This window comes from Ceratotherium simum, chromosome 15, assembly GCF_057802395.1.
Source record: "Ceratotherium simum simum isolate JZ-2026a chromosome 15, ASM5780239v1, whole genome shotgun sequence".
In the NCBI taxonomy this organism is placed as follows: Eukaryota; Metazoa; Chordata; class Mammalia; order Perissodactyla; family Rhinocerotidae; genus Ceratotherium; species Ceratotherium simum.
The window spans coordinates 29,225,062-29,241,632 of record NC_141914.1 but is presented as its reverse complement, the minus strand read 5'-3'; the positions used below and the strand labels follow the sequence as shown (position 1 = coordinate 29,241,632).

Genomic DNA, 16,571 nt, shown 5'->3' with positions numbered 1-16,571 from the left:
GCTGCTGCCCCCGGTAGTCCAGGTTACCTTTGGGCATGATCTGATGCATGGCGACCGAGAGGAAGAAGATGGAGTCGCTGTAGTAGGTCCCCGAGCCGGCACTGAAGTGCTTCTGCATGGCCTCCACGACGGGGAAGAGCTTGTCCGTCAGCACGGCGACATCGTGGAAGACGACCTGCAGCAGGGCGTGAGCAAACCGCAGGAATGAGCAAACCAGCTCCGCACACCCAGCACGCACGTGGGTCCACGGAGGGGAGACACACAGGGCCTCCAGGGTCCACGAGCAGGGTCCCAAGTGAGGGTTAAGAAAACGGGGAACATAAGGGAGTCAGCAGAGGCTGGCCGTGGGGACAGGGACGTCGTGTGGGAGGGGTGTGCAGGAATGCATGTGGGGGGGTGCAGGGGAAGAGAAGAGAGAGTGAGGACGGGAATGGGAGCGGCCCCCAGTCTGCCTTCTGCTTCTGAACTTCAAACCGAGCCACCTTGAAGGTAGCTCTGTGCCCAGTGACTGGAAACCACGTTCAAGTATCTGGTCCTGAAATCAGGACCCTCAGCAAGTCTGGGTGGCTGGCACGGGCCCCGGCATTGCCGCTCCTGGCGGCCACTACACATGTTCCACAGGCCAGTCAGATGCTCCACCTCCCTTGTGTCCAACTGTCTCACTGTGGGCACAGTGAGAGCGTCTGGCCACTGGAATACTGGGCCTGGGGATGCCTAGTGCCTCAGTAAACTCATCCATCAACTCAACCAGCATTTCTTGAGTGTCCCAGTCACTCTGGAGACGCTGTGAGAGGTATGAAGAATAACCAGGTACCACTTTCCCCAGAACACTTAAGAGTCTAGAGATGTCACAGCTGCTGAACAGAGCCCTGCAGTTTACGAAATGCTCTCACATACACACATGGATCCCCATGACAACCTGGGGCTTCAGCGAGGCAACCATCACTATCACAGCTCCAAATCACAAACGAGAAAGCAGATGCTCGCAGACGTTACACCTGCCCAAGGTCACACACCTCATAAGTGGCAGAGCCAGAACTTGAACCCTGGTCTCCAGATTTCAAGTCCCACACTTTTTCACTAAAAATGCATCCTCTTTCCTTAACAGCAACCAACAGAGAAAGATGTCAGCATGACCAGTGATTAGAGTAGACGGGAGAACTAATAGGACGCTAATGAGCTGGCTTCCTTGTTTGACATTAGTCTAGATTATAAGTCCATCCCACATGCAGCCTCAGCCTCACATAAGATACCAAATTACCATGCATTCTGCTCACATATGTCTTGCAAGTTTTTCCTGTTGCTCTGTGTGCCCCACGACATCTAGAACATTCCACCACACAGGAGGCACTCAATAAATGCAGCCCAAGCCAGAGCCTGGATCCTCCTCTTCCTCCATCTTCAACCTTCACAAGAGATCTGCTGAGGACCCCTTCCACTCCCTCCTCCCTGGTACTAACAGGACAGGACAAGCCTGCAAGGCTGCCACATGCTGCTCAGCCACCACCCTACCAACTGCAGGGCCAAGAGCCTACCTGAACAGGGAGGGCACGACAGTGAAAGGAGAGACCGCGGACACCCTGACTGGGCTGGGGACACCGTCAGCGGCCCTACCAGCAGGAGAAATGGCACGTGTGGGTGGTGCCCGAGAAGTTCTCAAATGGGGAGGCTCCACTTGGTCATCCCTCTGCCCGGGTTCCTTCCTGGCCCAGTCTCCTGGTGTCACCCCAGCCTGCACGCCCAGAGCCATCTCACGGCCCAGCAGTGGCAGTCAAGTGCCCTGTCTGTTCTTCCCTTCTTCAGGCTCTGCTTTTGGCCAGAAACCTGTTTTTCTCTTACCTCACTAAAGTGTTCACTTTTGTCCTTAGGTCTACTTAAATTTCTAAAACACTATTAAATGTAGAAAAACTTTTCTATTGCGTTAGTCCTCAGCATTCTGTAACTGTAACTCTTTAAATCTTTTATCTCTTTATAAAAATCTTTTTAAAATTTCTTGAGATTTCTCTTCTAAGTATTATTTTCCTTTAACCTTTTTCTGACTGCATTTTAATTAATTAATTTATTTATTTATTTTTGTGAGGAAGATCAGCCCTGTGCTAACATCTGCCAATCCTCCTCTTTTTGCTGAGGAAGACTGGCCCCTGGGCTAACATCCATGTCCATCTTCCTCCACTTTATATGGACGCCGCCACAGCATGGCCTGACAAGCGGTGCATCGGTGTGCGCCCGGGATCCGAACGGGCGGACCCCGGGCCGCCACAGCAGAGCGCGCGCACTTAACCGCTTGTGCCACTGGGCTGGCCCCATCTGACTGCTTTTTTAGTTTGACTTTTTCTTTTTCGTCACCTCTCGACCTGAGGTGGAGAATCCAGACCAGTCCTGCAGTTTCCCGACACAGACACCAAATTTCGTCTTTCACCTCCTGCTCCCACGTGCTCCCCTCACCCCCACCTGGGACTTCCTGGCTGCACAGACAGTCACAAACCCTGACAGGTCTCCCCACCTCCTGCCTCGGCCCCTCCAAACCAGTCTCTGTTGTGCCTCTCGAGTAGTCTTCCAAATATACAAATTCATTTCTCTCTCTCCTCTGATGGCTCCTCACTGCCCCTGGTTACTGTCCGAGTTCCCCAGCAAGGCTTATGAGCCCCTGCACTAGTAGCTCTGGGTTCCCCTCCCGCCCTCCCCTCCTCTGGGGACTGGGCAGTCCCCACTCTGCCCGCCACATCTTGGTGTCCTATGTCCTTATATATTTGTACCTGCTCTTTGTCGCACCATCGGGACTCCCTCTCCCAGCCTCACCCCTCCCGCCCAGCCCCCATCTGCCTGGTAAACGCCTATCCAGTCTTCCGGCCTTGCTCAGACACTCACTCCAGGCTTCGCACAGCCTCCCACAGTCCGTCACGCCCTCCCGTGCACCTGTGTCACACGGAGGGAGGCTCCACTTCCCTGTCTGACTCCTCTACAGGTCTTTGTTTCCGTGTCCACTGGGTGGGGCACTCCTTGAGGCCAGAGGCTGTGACTGCTCCTTGTCCAGCCCCTGGCCACATGACAGGCCACTGGTATAGATTTGATGAACTAAATGAACTGCACTTTCAGTAAGTTACCAAGCCCCTCTGAGCCTCAGTTTCTTCATGAATGTCCAGGATGGTAGCGCCTCCCTCCTATGTGGCTGTTAGGAGGCCCCGGACAAGCAGATAAACCATCTAACACAGGAATTGCCACACTGCACTTACTCCTAAGTGTAAGTAGCCACACACATCCTGCCCCTCCCCTGCTCCATCCCCTTCCTCGGACCCCCGAATCCCCTCCCCTCACAGATCAGTCTTCACTCATGAGCCAGCTTTTCCCTCTGAGGCTCATTACACCTCCAAACCACTGCTGGAAGCTGGAATTTGACAAGAAGCTGGAAGCTGACGAGAGGGCTCTCTGAGAAACAGAAGCCTCTGTATTCATTAAAAGGAAGACAGGGAATGGATACGTACACACAAACACAGAGCAGGGCCTGCCCCAGCTGAGCCAAGGGAGATGCAGAGAGAGCAGCAGCCAGCTTACCCCTCTATCCGGGCCCCCATCTTGCCCCAGAGCTTCACAAGAGACAATTACATCCCATCGGCATTAATAGATTTATGAGGACAAACTGTACTCAGTACATTGTTCCAAATGCAGTACGGTGAAGCCCGCTCCAATGAATATTTCATATAATAAATCTCTTAAAAGATAAATTAGTATGTTCCATGGAATACACTTTATGCAGCAAGCAGCAAACCACAGACACTGCAAGTGTGATCAAAACACCCAGGGCTCCCGATGTCTAAAACAGATCTGCGTCCCGGGATCTCCGAGGGCACACTTTGAAGCCCCCAGCCCAGGGTCAGTGCCCGGCAGGGGGCAGCGAAGCAAGAGTGATGGAAAGAGAGAAAAAGAGAGGGAAAGGGGCAGAGAAAATGCCACTCCTCCCTCTGTTGTTCCTCGTTTTCAAACTCCCACCTCAGGGGCTGCAGGAAGAATTATCATAGAATCTAGAAAACCAGGAATATAAGGTGACCCCCCTCTTGAAGGCAATTGGTCAATGAGAAGATCCAAAACAATCGCTTACGCCAACTTGACTATGCGATTTTTAGGGATGTAGATTAAAAAGTCAAATCACTATTTGTAACTTTTACTAATTTATATATGCACATTTAAAATTAAAAATCATATTATAAAATACTATTTTCGGGCCAGCCCCATGGCTTAGCAGTTAAGTGCGCGCGCTCCGCTGCTGGCGGCCCGGGTTCGGATCCCGGGTGCACACCAATGCACCGCTTCTCCAGCCATGCTGAGGCCGCATCCCACATACAGCAACTAGAAGGATGTGCAGCTATGCCATACAACTATCTACTGGGGCTTTGGGGGAAAAAATAAATAAATAAATAAAATTAAAAATAAAATACTATTTTCCCCCACCCAGCTTACAAAATCATTTCTTTTTCAAACCCTTCATGTGCATCCTCAATGTTAATGCCTTTATCAACCCCAGAGTAAAGTTGAGTCATCAGAGCACTTTTTCAGAACACATCCTCCACTTGAGATGTTTTGGATACAGCTCCTTGTGAATTTATACAGGATGCTGTCATTGGAAATGGTATCCCAACCCACAAGAACCCATGTTCATATCATTAAGGCAGTTGGTGTTTCCATCAACCTATAATCATGAGCCATTTAGTATCTTCCTTTTGTTAATCACCTTTAAAAGGCTCACTTAAATCAATATTCCACACTTATGAGATCAAAACCCCAGAAATAATGGCTAAATCTATGTTAAATTTCTTTGCCTCCTTTTATTTTTAATGAATTCTGTCAAATGACTTCCAGAAACACCTAAATTCAGTAATGACTGAGGTTGTCCCAGACTAAGGTGTTCTAACACTGTACTTTGTTATTCAAAATAAAGCATGTAGTCGAGAGAGCATTATGTAATATAAGAGACTCTGATGGGGGGGTGGAAGCTTGCCTCGTATACACCACGCACCGTACATTCTTGACACTTCCGACACAGGGAGGCCAAAGGAACTAGAATGGCAGAGCCTGGTGCCAGGCAGGACAGACATCTTTGCCAGCCTGGCCCTGGGCTCGCTGGCACAGACAGGCCTGAATAGCCAGGCCACTGCTCCACTAAATATCGACTAGGGACATAAAGCCATGCCAAGCCTGAGCTCAACTTGATGGAGAAAACTCATTTATCACTTGGCATGCCCCACTGGAGTCAGGTCACACCACGCTCTTGGAGCCAAGAAGGGAGGCGGCAGGGGCTGGCCCTGTGCACAGGGAGACGCCAGGTTTCCAGGAAACACCAAGGCCTCCTTGAAGAACAGCAGCTCCTACAGCCACCGATAGCAGTGCCACAGGAGGGTGATGTCGCCTCCCCGTGCTCAGCCAGAGACTGTCCCCAGAAGAGCTGCTGGAAAGAAGAGTGACAGCACAAAGCTCATGGAATCCCTGAACTGCAGGAACACCAGATAGGGTTCCATTTGCCCCGAGGGGCTGCCAGGAGCACTGGGTAGGAAGGCTTCTGTGGGACACCTGGACTCAGCAAGAAAGCGTCAACGGCAATGCCTGCCAGTGGGTGGGCAAACTCGCCTCCCACGGAGCCATCAACCCAGCTCTGTGAGCACCCAGTTGGGCTGGAATCATGCCTGTGATGGGGAGTCGGTGCCTCCTGAGAGCCAAGCCCAGGCATGGAGTGGGCAGTTCTGGGATCAGATGCAAACTCCAACACCTAGTCGCCTGCAACCCTGGTCGAAACAGTACGTCAACTCTACCTCGTCTAAAAGATGAGAAAGAAGCATGGTAGCTGTCTCATAGGGCTTTTATGAGGGATGACATACCACCCCACTCCAGTACAGTTAGAAAGTCTTCCCCACATGAGAACACCTAGATTTGATAAGAAAATATGTTCTATAATAAACAGTCCAAGATACTACATGGCCATAATCTGCCCGGCTCTGCGGTGCTCTGCCTGGGATGGAAGGTGGTCCCAGGTCCTCCCTCCTGGGACACTCAGCCCACACCCTGGGTCCCGCCTCTGCTAGGTAGGGGCTGCCCAGTGCCCAACCAGAAAGTTCCTTCCTCACTCTTCATGCTTACCACAGAGTATCTATTTGCAAACCATGCTTCTAAAGTTACTAAAACAATCCAAATCAGTAGGAAGATAAAACACAATTCTGAATTGAAGAGATCTTAATATACAAGAAAAGTCACTAAGTAAGGACATCTGCCTCGCAATTAGAAATAGTATGTCTCCTGTGCCAGTCCCCTGCTCGCAGGCCTCCCCCCTCTGGTAGGACACCAGGGAAGACGGAAGGAGGACAGGCCTCTTTGAGCTCAAGAGGCAGGGCAGGTCTTTCAGGGAACTGACAAGTACTTGGCACATTCTCAAAGAGGAGCTGTTTGGCCTTCTTGGAGTGGGGGTAGGTAACCCATTGTCCCCGCAGCCCCACAGCACCCTTCAGGACAAATCAGGGAACAAGTATCAGAGAGTAACTTGCTCTGAGGGCAGTGAGTGGGACAGGTGAGCCCCACCACAGGCCGGTCGGCCCCCACAAATGCATTACTAATCTGTGTGATCTTAGTAACCAATTCCAATAAGAGCTGGAGGAAAAATGCTTTTCTGGAAAAAAATGGGTTTTCTCACTGACTTGCACTATGAATGTGAAGGCATATTTCTATGGAGGAAAGAAAAATCTGCTAACAGACTGGCAATCTTCCAATCCCACAAACATGCCCAACACCTGTTACACCTCAGGGCTTTGGTACTGCCTTGTCTCTGTTCAGAATGCTCTCCCCAAGAATCTTCACATGCCTAGACCCTTCTAGCCATTCAGGTGTCAGTTCAAATGTCACCTCCTGAGATCTTCTCTGACCAAAAACGTAGCCACCCCCTCCCCAACACATACACACAGTCCTGGCTGTTCCATTACCAGATTTATTTTCTCCATAGCACTTATCACCACCTGACATGTTATATTTTCAGGTGTCTTGTCATTTATTGCCTGTCTCTCCCCAGGCCCCAATAAGCCTGGAAGGCACCACAATGGAGGGACCTTGTCTGTCTTGCTCACTGCTATGCATCCAGCTCTTGGCAAAGTGTTTCAAAAAGTAGAAGCTCAGCAAACACTTGCTGTAGGAAGGAATGAGTAAGTGAATGGGCAGAGAAAAGCACCCAGGATGAGGGGTAACCTGACAACCTGCTCCAGGACACAGAGCAGTGGCCCCACAGGGCCTGTTCCTGGGAAGACTGAGAACTCAGGGGCTCCTTCCTAACCCCAGGATCTCCCCCTCGGTGGGTCATGTGCTTCCCCAGCTCCGCCCTAAAGGAGAGGAATTTCTTCTATATGGGACTTTACTCTAAACCTTCAGGAATATGGGTCTTCTTCTCACCTTTAACCTGCTGGTCAGAATATACAGTAGGGCCAGGCTGCAATATCTCACTTTGTCAATAAGAGGTGCTGCCTAATAAATTGTATACCCAATCTACAAATTGCCTCAGAATAACTATGCTCTATTTTTTAATTTTACGTCTGAAATTACATCAAAGGTCTTTCCTTGAATGAAGTTTTCCCGGACTAGGGAGTAACAGATAGCTGATTGATTGACAGATGGGTAGAGTAACAGAGTGCTCTATTGATCTGTTTTTTTAATCACTATCAAGTCCTAAACACACTATCCGTTATCAGTGGCTGCCTGTTGCCCCCCACTAATAACTTTAACTCTCTTTTAAAAACAAACATCTCCCAGGATAAATGAAAAATGCTCTGAATTTGTTAGTTTTAAATGAAAAAGCTAAAAATTATCATTGATGTACAGTTTTTATGAGAAAAGAAAAATATAAATCCACAGGTTGGGCCCCTCCCTGACTTGTATCACTTCTGCGAGATGTCCTAGATATAATTTAATTTTGTCACACAGAACCACAAGCAGCTAAAAAGGAAAAAGAAGCCTGCCCATTTAATTTCCAAAGTAATTTCCAACACACATGCGCACAACCCACTTTACTAACAGCTCAAAAGCAACAGGCCCTCCCACCGTCCTCACCACAGGGCGTCTAGTCGCCATAAAGCACCTTGTCTGGTTCCCCCCGACCCTCATCTCCACCTCCCGCTCACTGCACCATCAGTGGTTTCCAGACAACCAAATCTGCAGTTAATGTTTTGGGACCCCTACAAGATTCCCAACATTTCAGCAGAGATGGGCTATATTCCACTTCTCCAAAACCCTGATATGACCACGGTAGGGTAGGACAAGGGGGAAACAGAACGTAAGAGAGACAGGCCCGGCACCTGGACAGCGGGTGACTGAGGGCCGAACCAGGTCAACAGGAGCTGTGTGTCCAGCAAGCCTGCGAGCTCCAGCCACACTGCTGGGGGTGGCCTGGATCCGAGGTTCTCCAGCTTCAGTGTGCACAAGCTCTCGCCAGGGAGTCTTGTAAAACTGCAGACTCCCAGGTCCTGACCCCAGACATGCTGAGTCAGGGGCTGGGGTGAGGCTCAGCAACGTTCATTTAACGAAAACCACCCCCACGTGATTCTAGGGCAGGTGGCCCCCAGAAGGGGGACTTTGACAAGGGAGGTGACGATAGCCCCACTCTTCTCTGTGCCAGTCAGACCGCCTCAGAGTCCTGGTTGGGTTCGGCTCTGGAAATCACACCGCAGGAAGGCTATGGGCAAACTTCCAAAACGTGTCCAAAGGAAAAGACCAAGGTGGCAAAGGTCCAGACTCTTTTCATCTGAGCAGGTGAAGGATCCATGGGATTTGCCCTGGTTGGGGGGGGACGGAGGGATTATACACTGCCAGGGCCTTCTCTCCAGTTCCTCCATCTGTCCCCACTGGTATTCTCACCATGTTTCATTTTCTTGCCCATAATGGAGACAGGATAAACAGCAAAGATAAACCTGTTTTCCCTTTCAAAACCTCAATTCTCTGTTGACTCAAGCGCCCCTCACAGAGCGATCAAGGAAGAGCAGGCCATCACAACTGGAAGGGAGGAGGCCACAAGCTAAGGAACTGGACCCAGTGCCCTCTGTGAGCCCTGTGTGGCTGCACCAACTTTTGTTCCCGCTCGCCCTGTCCTTGTCCTCCTCACTCCAGTGGTAAGAGGGTCCTTAGAAAATGGATACAGAGATGAAGACCCTGTTAGCATAACAATGTATAGAGACTATGTATATGAGAAAAAGCAAGAAAAAGCTTGCTGTGTCTTGTAGATGCTCCGCTCTGTACACCTTCAAACATCTGGGCCTTCCAAGTGAATCTCCAGGATGACCTCCAGGAACTATGGCAAATCACTGGGACAGAGCCACGTCCCTGGAGGGCAAGGAAGAATCCGAGACAAGACGAACACATTGAGAAAAGCAGAGAGAGACAGAGGGAGTGGCTCAGACACTCCTCCAAGGCTGATTATGAATGAATCATAAGGCAACTCCAAAGGAAAAGTAGAGTCTGTGCCATCTTCTACACTCTGTAAGTGTTCATGACCAGCTAACAGTGACATCAGACCGTGGCCCCATGCCCTTCCAGATATTCTTGACATAGCTGAGGGGTTCCATAAGCACAGATCCATAATTTCTATAGCACAGTCCATCCAACTCCCATAGCCCCACAGCTTCACCTCGCCATTCACCACCTGCTGCCCCGGTCTCCTGTTCCCAGTGCCCATCACTCGACACTGAGCAGTCATTCTTCAAAACAAATGCACTCCATCACTCCCTACCTTTTTCCAGCACTCACTAAAGAATATGTTTAGTGATCTCTTTTTAAAACAAATAATCCTTACATAGTGGGTGTAATCATTCCTCATTTCAGCTCTTTTATAAATTATGAGGTTTTAGATTTTTATAGTTAATGCTAAATTTTCCTGACAGTAGAAGCCAGTTCACTACAAAATAATGTGTTCCAACCCAAAAGATAAGAAAAGGTCTGAGAGAGAAGGAAAGCACTGAAAGGAGGAAAGATGGAAGATGAGACGGAAAACTGCAGTATCGGGATTTTGCTGTGAAATCCGAGTATAAGCTGTCCTAGTCTACCTACTCACCAGGAAGTTGAGCGGTTGTAGGTCTGTCAGGTCTTCTTCACCAGATTCCTTGATTTGTTCTTTTTTGTGTGGTAACCTCCCATGACCTATGACCTATGACCTCCCAAAGAACACTGCGGTTTTACCACAAGTGACACCCAAACGGATGCACCTGGCCAGCTTCCTGCTTCACTGGACAGGCAGAAAGGTGGCCTCAGCCAGGGAGGCCTGCCCCACACTCCCCCACCCCGCCTGTGCACGGCTGAGCCTCAGTCCCCACTCCCCACTGGCTCTCTGGGCTGGGGACCGAGCTGGACCCCAAGCAGGGGGTCCATGCCCCCAAGGACCCTGCTGAGCTCAGACCAGTCAGACTCCAGGACGGTCCCCATCACTTTCAGGGGCTGCCCACTCTCCTAGGTCTCATGAAACCCCCTCATCCAGTGCTCCCCAAGATGTGGTACACGCCTCTGGAGGGATACAAAAGGGACTTCTAAGAGGCATAAAGACCAACCATTTTATTTTAATATTTATGGACTCATTTTGATATGTAAAATACTAGAAAAATTAGCAAAAACACTTTACAATTATGACTTAACAGATATCACCCAAGGAGAGGCTAAGGAAAAAGGAAAAACAAATGGTGAATCAGTTTAAAATACATAAGTGGGTAATGCTGCAGGCAGTTCTAGGGTATTGGCAAAAACGGTGAAGGAAACAGTCAACAACCAGACTTCGGAGGCACTGCGCACGTCCATCGCCTCCCTTTGTGGGTGAGATGATGTGCTTAAAATGCCAAGCACAGCCCCGGCAGCCAGGAGGTGTTCACAGACTGAGCCCATGCCTTCCCCAAGGTCACACACGGCTGACGTCAGAACTGGATTTGCTGACTCCTCATCTAAAGCCTCCCCACTAAGTCCCTTCCTGCAACCCCAAGCTAAGACAGCTCCCTCCTGGGTGATGTTCGAGACCCAGCACTTCTCTAAGCCCCACCACGCTAGGCACTGGCATCTGCTCATCATGAGACCATAAAGAAACGAAAGGAAACATGTGTCAGGCAGCCATGTAGACAAACATGAGCTCATCGGATCCTCATCATGACTGGGCTCTTTATAAAGGAGGTGGCTAAGGCCAGAGAGGTAAAGTCACCTGTCCAAGGTGACTTGGTGATGGCCAAGGCCCAGATTTGAGCCCAGGTCTTTCTGATTCCAGAATGCAAACCACCTCTCCATCACTAGGGACTGCCCTCCTTCCACCTTTCTTGTTCTTTGCATCCCTCATGAAGGGGCAGAGCCCCACTGAGTGGGTACACGACAAACCCAAGCTCTGTCAAAGAGGTAACTTGTCTACAGCCCTCTTGAGGCCACCAGTCCGTGTCTGAATAAACGCTAATGTAGAAAACCTTGTGGTTCCCTGCAAGGGCCCTTTTCCTGGATGGGTCCAGAATCCCCCCAGTCCTCCTCAACCGCACAGCTCCCACCTGCTCAGGCCACGGTCATCTCTCCCCTGGGCCAGGACATTGGCCTCCTAACAGGTGTCCCCTTCATTCTGTCCCCCACACAACGGCCAGAGTGACCCGTCTCTACTCAACACCCAGAAGCGGCTCCTCCTACCACTCAGCCAGAACCAGATTCCTCACTGGAACTGGGGCTAGGATATGCCCTCCTGCTGGGTCTGACATCTTTCCGCACTGGCCTCGCTGCTCCTCAAATGCACCAGGCACCTCCCACCCATCCCACCTCGGCTTGGCTGACCCCATCACCCAAATGCTCTCTCAGTAGCTGCCTGGCGAAGTCCTTCATCCCTCTGCTCAAATGCCACCTTCTCAGTGACGGCGTCCCTGCCCATCCAACTAAAAATCGCCCATCCCACACTCCTGATGCCTCTTAGCCTGCTAAGACACTGTATAACTTACCTCCCAGGACACTATATGGTTTACTCATTTGCTTAACATGGAACAACAAAGAGATGAAATGAAACCTAACCCTTTATGAGCCCATACATCACTGCGTCCCAAGCAGCAAAGCAGACAAACACCATTAGCTCATTTAATCTTTTTCCTGCAGGATGGAAACTCCACGAGGGCAGGGATTTTTGAGCTGTTCTGTGTCTTTTGCTCACCAACACACTCAGTGTATCAATGGTACACCCAATCTCCTAGGACAGGGCTGGCGCCTATTCAGTGCATGGTAAACACTGGCTCAACGATGGTGTCACACGGCAGCCATACCGGACGGGGTTACACGGACTTGAAAGAAAGCAGTGCTCCTTGGCTCTGGCTTTCGTGAGCATCCCCTGGGCCAGCAGCAGCCCTTGGCTTTCCCTCTGTCGGCATGAATCTGCTTTCGCCTTAAGCCCCTGGGATCTGAGGCCCTTTCTCAAGCCATAACGCACAGACCATTTCACTGAGGGGTCGGTTTCATACCACAGGGAAGAGACGGGTCATCGGGGAGCCCCAGGCCACTGCCACCCTGCAAGGCAGCCCCCTACTCGCGACTCAGACCTGCCAGCCTCCTGAGACTCAGGCCTCAGCCGTGGCTAGAAAGTGGAAACCACTTTGCTAATCACAAAAATAAAACTGGGTAAGCAACACGTGTAGAGTCAACAGGTCATACAGGTCACTGATTCAACCCTCACGATCCAGACAGGGAAACTGAGGCCCAGCGAGGGGGATGGAGCTCTTCCCAGGGTATACAGCAGGTCATGGGGGAGCCAGGCCCACAGCCAGGCCCCCTGCCTTCTTGGACAGCACTGTGGCAGTCAGTCAAGACCTGAGTAAAGGTGACTCCACCTGCAGCTGGAGGCACCTTCCTCTCTACTCTCATCCACAGAAATTCGGAAAATGCTGGAGAAGACTGGTCCAACTCTCTACACAGCCAGGAAGTTTCGAGTGGTGCCAAGGGACACTCAAGTTTGCCCTCAGAGTCTCCCTCCTGTCCCATTCCCAAAGTTGTCCTGAGGTTTCCACCTCCTGACACCTTCATGGAGCAGGACCCACACCAAGAAACGGGAGTCTACACCAAGTGCTCGGGAGAACGTGGAGCAGGCAGTGGGACGACCACGCTGGAGAAGAGCTTAGCAGGATCTCGGGAAGGTGCACGCACTCCCGGAGCAGGAAATGTCCTTCCAGGCAGGGAACCTAGAGAAACCCAAGCACATGTGTGTGTACGCGGACGTGCACCTGATGTTCACAGCAGCCGTGTTTACGCCAACAAAAAAGTGGGAACCACCCAGCCATTTCTCAGAGGGAAAATGGATAAACAAGTCTACCTGTAACAAAATCCTACACAGCAGTTAAAATGACCAAATAGGACCTACAAGGATGAACAGGGATAAGTCTCAAAACCATAATGTCGAGTGAAAAGATAAATATCAAAAGGATATATAAGAGCACTTATGTAACTGTTTAAAATACACAAAGCAATAAAATATATATATTCATATATATGTGTGTGTGTATATTTTTTATGGATACATTTATATGTGGTAAAAGTACAAAAACACAAATTCCACAAAGCACACCACCTTCTTGTGTGTGACAAGGAACATCTGTGGAGGGGGTGGGATGGAGAAGAAATAGGGGTGGGCTTTAGCTACTTCTATATTTTATTTCTTTAAAAAAAGATTCTGAAGCAAATACAGCAAAATGTTAGTCCCTATTTAACCTATGTAATAGGAAAATAGATATCTATTACATTTTTTCTGAATTTTTCTGTATTTTGATGCTTCATAATTTAATGTCTAAAAAAAATTTTTTTTCATAAAATACTGCATAAGAAGAGAGAAATCAGGGCCGGCCCCATGGCTTAGCGGTTGGGTGCGTGCGCTCTGCTGCTGGCGGCCTGGGTTCGGATCCCGGGCGCGCACCGGCGCACCGCTTCTCCGGCCGTGCTGGGGCCGCGTCCCATGTACAGCAACTGGAAGGATGTGCAACTATGACGTGCAGCTGTCCACTGGGGCTTTGGGGAAGGAAAAAAAAAAAAAGGAGGAGGATTGGCAATAGATGTTAGCTCAGAGCCAGTCTTCCTCAGCAAAAAGAGGAAGATTAGCATGGATGTTAGCTCAGGGCTGATCTCCCTCACAAAAAAAAAAAAAAGAAGAGAGAAATCAGGGCTGTGCAAGGTAAATTAGCTGGCAAAACTCCTTATAATGGAAAGCCAAGGGCGGGCATTGAGGAACAGTAATGCTGATTTTCACATATTCATTTGTGGGTTCAGGACCATATAGGACTGTGACGAGTTCCTGATGAAGACTCAAGGAAGGGTTCCTGGGAACAAGTCAAAAGAAGAAAAAACCATACACACAGAGAAGTTCTCTGTGGTTTACTTATAGTGTGAAAAATCAGAAACTCACAGAACAGCTTACAAAAGAAATATGATGAGCACTTACACTACAGCCATACAAACAATAATAAGCACAGGGCTGGCCCTGTGGCTTAGCGGTTAAGTGCACGCGCTCCGCTGCTGACCACCAGGGTTTGGATCCCGGGCGCGCACCGACACACCACTTCTCCGGCCATGCTGAGGCCGCGTCCCACATACAGCAACTAGAAGGATGTGCAGCTATGACATACCACTATCTACTGGGGCTTTGGGGGGAACAATAAATAAAGTTTAAAAAAAAAAAAAACAATAAGCACAAGACAAGACAGAAAGATGGAAAAATGTTCCTGAGGCACATATGTGTGGGTCCCATATTAAATGAAACAAGCAGAGAACCAGACTCCCCTGCTAAAGAAGGCCTGCAGGTGGACAAGGCTCAAGGGAACATGGAGAAATGAAGACGGCTCAGCAGAATTAGATTGCTAGTTTTATACGCTTAGAGGCAGATCACGAAGGGCTCTCACTGGGGTCCGGTCACTGCTCCCACCCGCCCACTGTTCTCTAAGCACTTCCTCCTCCCCCTGTCACACGCCCACCCCATGGCCCAGTGACGAGGCTGGTTTCTCAGAGCTGAAGACTCTCCTGGGGCAGTAAGAATTCCCTTTCATATTTCCAGGCTATAACAAATCCCCCAAAGATTTCCATAAATCAATTCCAGATGCCGCACATGTCACAGACAAGGGGTTGGAAGTCAACAGCTCCAGAAATCAGGAGGCTGAGTAGCAAGGTCATATTTCATCTCCCAAAGCCAGCTGCTTAAGACAGAGCCTTTGCCTTAAGTAAAGAGAAATGTTTTCATTTTGCATTTGCCCTAAAAGTCTTGCAACTCTGAGAGAGCCATATCGGCAAATAACTTCAGTTGCTCACGCTCTGATCCAAGTAAAAGCTGCTGAGTCTGAAGAACAGACAAGTAAACGGAACCAACCCACATAACGTCTTACATCATCTGCAAATTAGCTCTCCCCCCTTTACTGGTTAAGGGAGTCACTAGATAGGTTGAGTTTTAAACTGGAACACGTGGAAGAAATGATGCTCTCAGACAAGTCACAGGGGCGCCCGCCATCAGCTCACACCAGGGAGCACCTTCCATTATGGACTGCAGGGTGGCCAGTGCCCCTGAGGCTGGGCAGCACATGCCCTATCCATCAGGCCCCTCCCGGCTGAGTGGGCCAGAGGCACAGCTGGACCTAAGTGGACGATCAGGGACCCACGATTCTGGCCATGACTCAGACATCAGCAGCGACCAAGCAAGACTTGCCTGCTCTCCAGTGACCCACTCCCAGGGACTCAGGACCAAAGTCCCACCCTCCACTGACCACAGGTTAAACTTACCTTAAAACAAGTAGTCAGCAGCCGAAATAACGCAGGGTGTCTCGCCCTGCCGACCACAAGGCCCACTTCCCTACGGGTATTTCCAAGTCACTGTCTCCTCCCTACGAGCCATTCCTTTGAGCTGAAAGCTTGTTCCTTTTCCCCTGTGAGAAAACTGGGGACCACAGGGTGTAACGCTGCTCAGCTGACCCCTCTGGGCTCAGTCACCACCTCACCCTTACTCGGCACGTATACAGGATATAGTAAAGTATGTGGGCCAGGGGTTTCTGTGCCAAAATTCCTCTTTTATAAGACAAACTTAAGCATCCATGCAGCCAACTCAGGCGTGGCCACCTGTACTAGGATCTGACCTGTGACACAGGATGAGCAGGTGCAGACCGGAGGGGCAGGGCCATGAGATGGTACTGTAGGGGTGGACCCAGAGAGGGTCCGGCTGCTGGAGGGGAGGACGCAGACCTGGATGGCCTTCACAGGGGATGGGGCAGCCGTGCCTAAGGTCCACAGCAGACATCTGGTACATGCTTGGCACAAATACATCCTTTAGACACGTTAATTAATTTAACTTCATCCCCACAACGTTTTGAGGTAGGTGATATTATTGTGCCCCTTCTGCAGATGAGGAAGGAGTTCAGAGAAGGCAAACAACTACCCATTGCCTCCCAAAGGGATGAGGAAGACCTGGAATTTGACCCAGGCCCATCTGTAGCCAACACCATACTCATTCAAGAGACACGAGCCCACCCCTACACTAGGCTGCATGTATCAGGAGGGAGAGATATCAGACCTGGACCCTACCCTGGAGGCCACCCATCTGG

The 16,571-nt window shown here is 50.0% G+C and overlaps 1 protein-coding gene across 2 annotated transcripts in view; it reads right to left on the bottom strand.

Annotated features, from left to right (window-relative positions):
• Positions 1–16,571, bottom strand: part of XXYLT1 (xyloside xylosyltransferase 1) — a 177,137-nt gene that overhangs the window by 144,218 nt on the left and 16,348 nt on the right. For both annotated transcript variants that reach the window (XM_087439832.1, XM_004424801.3), the window contains exon 2: positions 28–175. In XM_087439832.1, coding sequence (XP_087295958.1) covers positions 28–175 — 148 coding nt within the window. The remainder of the gene's footprint in view (positions 1–27; positions 176–16,571) is intronic.